The sequence below is a fragment of the Carlito syrichta genome, unplaced genomic scaffold (assembly GCF_000164805.1).
Source record: "Carlito syrichta isolate Samal-C Ts95f unplaced genomic scaffold, Tarsius_syrichta-2.0.1 Scaffold303575, whole genome shotgun sequence".
NCBI lineage: Eukaryota > Metazoa > Chordata > Mammalia > Primates > Tarsiidae > Carlito > Carlito syrichta.
In genome coordinates, this window is record NW_007247671.1 from 355,894 (window position 1) to 361,994 (window position 6,101).

Consider the following 6,101-nt stretch of genomic DNA (forward strand, 5'->3'; position numbering starts at 1 on the left):
AAACTCATCTCTGCTGCTGCTTGCCCCTCAGCCTGGATGTTGTAGCCACACGGACTTCTCAGCTCTCCCTCCCAACCCAGGACCCTTGCACATGCCGTGTCCTCTGTCCAGACATTTGTCTTCTCTCTCTCTCTCTGTCTGGCTAACATCTTCCCAGCCTCATTTTGATGCTGCTCAAACCCACCCTCCTCCATCATTACATGTGCCTATGGGACCCTGTACTTTCCTGTTTTTGCTGTTGTGGCATTTAGTCATAAACGCAGGAGAGCAGATCGAATGGTTCCGAGCAGAACTTCCAGTTCTGCCATTTGCAAGCTGTGTAGCCTTGGGGAAGTCAATGAACTCCTCTGTGCTATGATTTCCTCATTTGTACAATGGAAGCAATCCTGTACCATACACAGAGGATTGTTGAGAGGACAAATAAGTCCAGCTGGGGAGTCCAGAACTCTGTGTGTGCCTCTGCTATGTCCCCGGTACCTCCTGCCTTTCCCTGGGCAGCGGGCAAAGCCCTGACTTTCTCAAGCACAGACTTGGGTTTGAATCTCCCCACTGCAGGCTCCGAGACCATGGTGAGTCCCTTTCCTCTCTGGGCTTCAGTTTCCTCATCAGTGAAATGGGTAAGAAGGATGCTCAGGCTGGGGATTGTGGTGCAGAATGAATGACACAGCATGGAAAAGGCCAGCAGTCCTGCACCCAGCACTCAGCAGATGCTCAGTGACTGCGTCCTGGCCTCTTCCCGACCGGGAGTGCCATCAGGGCAGGGCCTCTGATTCCAGGCCTCCGAGCACAGACCCTATGGGTGAGCAGGCTCAGGGAGAGGGCAGTACCAGCCTCCAGCTCTGGTGAGAGCTGCTCAAAGTTGGGCACGTCTTTGACCTGCACGTTGGGCACTTTCCAATTGAGAGACAGGCCTGCCTTCTGGTCTCGGGCATCCCGGGTCTCATCAGCTGGGGCTGGGGGCTCCTTAGACACAAATGTCCACAGCATGGGTTCCTTGGTTAGACCTGGGTCAAAGGAGGGAGAGGACATGGCATTTGGAGCATCAGGGCATCTGGAGTCTCCTGGGGAAAATGACCCTCGGCTCCCCACACCGCCCGCACACTTCTGTGCCAAAACTCCACTCTGGGGACCCACCTGCTGCAAGACAGACCCAGGGATTATCCCAAACGACCCACCCTGATCTGCCCTGCCCTGCTCCGCTTCCCTCCCACTTCCTAGAGCCCAAACCCCAAAGATACGGCCTAGGGTTCAAATTCTGGCCCCACTGCCTGCAAGCTGTGTGACCATCCCCTCCCTGTGACTCAGTGTCCCTCTCTGTAAAAAAAAAAAAAAAAAGAACATCAACATCTGCTTTGTTCAGTTGTTCTGAGTATTAAATGAGAGAAATACACAAAGCTCAAGCCCAGGTCTGGGCACATGTTAGGTGCTCAGCAAATGCCTTCTTCTCCTGTGTGGTTTGGGTTGTAGCACAGAGTACAGGTGTTCTGGAACCAGATGGCCAGAGTTCAAATCTCTACACTTGGAAAAGCACTTGCTGTGGGATGGCGCCCAGAAGACCTCTCTGGCCTATCCACTACCCTGTGAAAACACACACACACACACACACACACACACCTGCCATACTGAGCTAGGTGCCCTCAGAGTGCCAGTCTCAGATCCTCCACTCGTGTTCTCTTCCCTGTACCTAGAATCTAGAATACTCTCTTCCTTTCCATCTTCAACCTCGCTGTAGTCTTCATAGCTAATCAAAACTCAGCTTTTGTCTGTCACCATCTCCAAGAAGCCCCTAGCCTTCCCTTCACCCCTAGACTGAGTCAGATGCCACAACCCTGAGCATACCCCCATCACCGCATCCATCTCTCTGGGTCTGTCCCCCTGCCCCAGGCTGCCAGCCCCTTGAGAGTGGGATCTGTGTGTGATTCCTCTCTGGGTCTCCAGTGTCCAGCTCAGGCCAAGTACAGAGCAGATGCCAAGGACAAGAATGAGTGATCCTGGGTCCCTGATGGTTCAAAACACCCAAGAGGTCACTGGTGCCATAAGGGGCGCGATTCCCAGCCACCATGGAACTGCCACCTACCCCGTCTCTCCAGGAACCTCAGGGCATCCAGGTAGCCTTGTCTGCAGCTGTCGGCTACCATCTGCCAACACATAGGGCAGGGGTGGGATGGTCAGGCCAGAACCTGCCCCTCAAGCTGGTGGTCCCAGGCCAGAGACTTGTCTTCACCCAGCCTTCACGTTCCAAGCAACCCCTCAGCAGGATTCCAGGACCTCAGGACTGGGCAGGGAGGGCCAGAGCCCCAAAAGGAAGAGAGCTGCCCAGGCCAGTCCCCTCCCTGCAGCCCCACCCATCTCTCTCTGAGACACCCTGACTGCATGTTCTGCTCCAGCCCCACCCCTCTCGGGCCTCAGTTCCCCTCTCTGGAAAATAGGAAAGCAAGGCCAAGGATGACTGGGACTTCGCCTGGCCCCTTGTAGGTGAACAGATGGTGGGTCTCTTTGAAGTTCATTTCTGAGGCTAGCCTACAGTGGGCAGAGGAGCCCAGGAGATTGCACCACCTGCTAGATCACAGCCCCCCGGTGGGGAAGACAGGCCTGCAGGTCCACGAAGGGGCACGGTCCCCACCCCTTGCTGTGAGACCTCAGCACAGTATCGCTACCTCTCTGAGAGCCTCTGTTTCCTTATCTATAAATAAATAAATAAAAACTTTAAAATGGGGCTGGAATTTTCTGCCCACCCCAGGTGGCAGAGCCAAACCTTGTTTCATAAATTATAAAGCACTGCACACACACGGGAAGGATGAGGGATAGGGGTAGAGCCAGGGCGTGGCTGGGGCAGGGGAGCACGGTGCAATCACAAACTGTTGTCCAATTATCAATTCCCTGAAACACCATGGGGCAAAAAAACAGAAAATGTGGGTTTGTCATCCTTTTTTGTTTGTTTGTTTGTTTGCACTGGTGCTCTGCCTCTACAATGGAGAGCACATTCGGCCATAGTGTAGGGCAACGGTGAAAAGCGTAGGCCTGGGCGGGCCAAGGGTCTGAATCCTGGCTTTGCCACTTCCAGGCTGTGTGACTCTGAACAAGTTGCTTCACCTCTCTGAGCCATCATCCTTGCCTCACAGAACCTGGTCCAGGGAGCACAGGTCTAGGCCCGGCATGGACACTGGTGCCAGTGCCGCAGAGTAGGCATTCTTGTGTTCCCTTGCCATAGGGCTCAGGGAGGGAAGGAGAGTGGTAAGGACATAACTGAGCTTCAGATTCAAGTGCTTGGCTGTGAGACTCAGGACATGGATCACAAACGTCCTGAGGTTGGGGGAGGGGGAAGCACGGAGTTTGACTCCCAGGACCCTTGACCACAGCCCAGTGGCTACCACCCTTGAGGGGCCAGACCTACCTCAGGGCTGGAGGGTAAAAGGGAATTCAATCCCAGGAAGAAATTCTTGGTGGAGATCTGGAAGCTGGCATTGAAGGCGTTCAGCTCGTGCAGGCTGGCCGAGGTACTCTGGGGGCAGATGTCCACCGTCCCATGGAAAGGTGACACAGTAATGGTGGACGGACAGTCCGCAAAGGGCAGGTTGTTGCTCAGAGCCCCATCAATGTAGCGCTGCAATTTTATAGCGCGGGTGAGGGTGCTGCCCTCTCAGGATGCCTGTCCCCTGCCCACTCCACCTCAGAGTCACCTGCTGATAACAGGCTGCCATGGGCAACCTCGGGATGCCCCTAAGTCACCAGGGCCACTCCACCCTGGATGCTGAGCACCTCCAGAAGCAGGGAAAGGACCTGGTATACAGTAGGTACTCAAGGAGTACAGGTTTGCTCCAACCACACCTCTCTGGGGCTCCCCAGAACACGAGGCTGAGCCCACAGCGCACTCACCTCCCCTCTGAACTCAGGGGGGATCATCCCACAGTAGAAAGGGAAGTACACGGTACAGACCAGGGCCTGAGGAGAGAAGTATCAACAGGAGTTCACCGCCTGTGCTCCTTGAGCCCAGAACTGCCTTTGGGCCTGGGCTCTCAACCCCAAGTAGCCTTTGGGGAGGTGTCACCAGTCCTGAGGCCCAGGGAGGCAGCGCATTCAGTCAAGTTCTCCAAGTTAAGCAGAGATTTGAACGCAGGCCTGTCTAGAGACCCATCCTCCTTTCTCTGCAGATGAGACGGACCCTTGCTGACTCGCACTGTGCTGGGATTTTTTTTTTTCCCCTCAAAGACAGTGGTACCAAGTATCATATATCCCTCATCCGTCTAGCAGGAGTCCACCACTAAGAACCTAGGTATGTCTCCAAAGAATGTCCCCTGGACATTGATCCAACCAGATGCACCTCTAACAAGAAACCCTATCTTCTCTGTCCATTTGGAAAACACATACTCTTCCCAGTTGAGGCTCTGACAAGTCCTACAGCAAAAAAAGATGCTGAACACAGACTCTGACACTATTGGCATCCGTGGCTGGGTAATTTTCTTTTGGTGCACAGAGTTGTGTCCCGTGCATTGTAGGATTTTTAGCAACACCCCTGGCCTCTACCTGCCAAAAGTGTGTGTGAGCACGCACACACACAGCGTGACAACCGAAGGTGTCTACAACATTGCCAAATGTCCTATGGAGTATAAAATTACTTTTGGTTGAGAACCATTGACCAAGAGCTTACACAATGACCACAGAACCTTGCCTCATAGGACACTCAGAAACATTCCTCCAGCCCTCTCTGGAAGATGGCCAGATGGACGCAGGTGACAGTCTTGTTTCCATAGACTAGTAATAGTGACCTCAACTCATGCTTACCGAGCACTTATGATGTGCCAGGCCCTGCATCATGTGTCCATCAAGCAAGGATTCTGAGACACTCTTTGGGGTCCTCAGCTAGCTCCCTGAGGGGCCCATGGCCATTAGCCTGTAGCATGGGACTGGCCTCTTCCCCTGCACACTCAGAAGCAAACACCTACATTACAGCCAGCATGGACTCAGAGACGGGCTCTGCACTGGGCCCTGGGGGCACTAAGATGAAGCAGACTCCGTATGGAAGACCCCACTATGGGTGGAAGACAAAGACCCCCATAGGAAGAGCAAACAGAGTCAAGAGGACCTTCTAGAGAGGATACTGTCTCCCTACCTGTCTGAGCTCTCAGCCCTCCTGGCCACCTCATAGCCTGTGCCTGGCAGGCGAGGAGGGCGGAGCCCTTCCCCTGACTGTGCAGTTCTCAAGCACACCCTCCAGTGTTGTTTCAATACTAGATCGTTTCCCAGTTCGTTATTTGGAGATGTGCTCATCATCTATATCCCCACACACATTGTACATAAGCCCAGGAAGGAAAGGAGTTTTAGCTGTTTTGGTCCCTGTGGCCATCACTGTGCCTGAAACAGCAACTGGCACATCATAGATGCTCAATAAATATTTGCCTGCTGCCAAGAGGCACTGGAGGGTGAGGTTAAGTGGGGACTGGACAGCCATGCTCTAGGAGAAGTTCCTGTGGGGGCCCTCACCGCAGAAACCTGACTCTGCCCCCTCCCCAGCCAAGGGTATCCATGGCAAGGCAGAAGTCTCCAGACTCACCCTGCTGGCCCCTCTGCACCTCAGTTTCCTCTTTTATAAACAGTTCCTGCCAACCTCCCTGCCCTCCTCCAGCTCCCCAGATATGTCTGTCTCCCCCCGACCCCCCAAATACCCGGAAGTCATTCTGGAACTAAAGAGACTAGAGGGAGTCCAGCCACACACAGCCGCTAAGGCACTCCCCTCCACCTCCTCACCCAGCCACACAGAGCCCAGCCACTCTGAGCCCAGCCACCCGGAGCCCAGCCATACACTGCCCGGCTACTTGGAACCCAGCCTCACAGAGCCCAGCCACCTGCCGCCAGGCCCTGGAGCTCAGCACCTGCTCACCTGGATGACCTCATCACGGGTGGTGAAGTCCGTGACCATGACGTTTCCACCATCGGGCCAGTGGGTTAACGAGATGCCGAGCCTCCGGGAGGCCAGGATGTGGACGTCCGCGGGCAGAGTGTCCTGCAGCTGCTGCCTGATGTGCTCGATGGGCGCGTAGGCCGGGTGGAAGGTGCCCAGGCTCAGCCGCTCCACCTGCTTGACCATGCCCAGGAGGTGGGAG

General features: G+C 54.8%; 1 protein-coding gene across 1 annotated transcript in view; it reads right to left on the bottom strand.

Moving 5' to 3' along the window:
- The window catches only part of PNPLA5 (patatin like phospholipase domain containing 5), an 11,019-nt gene that overhangs the window by 4,353 nt on the left and 565 nt on the right, over window positions 1-6,101 (bottom strand). The window contains exons 2-6 of the mRNA XM_008058674.1: window positions 5,879-6,101; window positions 3,877-3,942; window positions 3,395-3,604; window positions 2,078-2,138; window positions 828-1,004 (exon numbers count right to left, since the gene is read on the bottom strand). Of these exons, the coding sequence (XP_008056865.1) occupies window positions 828-1,004; window positions 2,078-2,138; window positions 3,395-3,604; window positions 3,877-3,942; window positions 5,879-6,101 (737 nt within the window). The remainder of the gene's footprint in view (window positions 1-827; window positions 1,005-2,077; window positions 2,139-3,394; window positions 3,605-3,876; window positions 3,943-5,878) is intronic.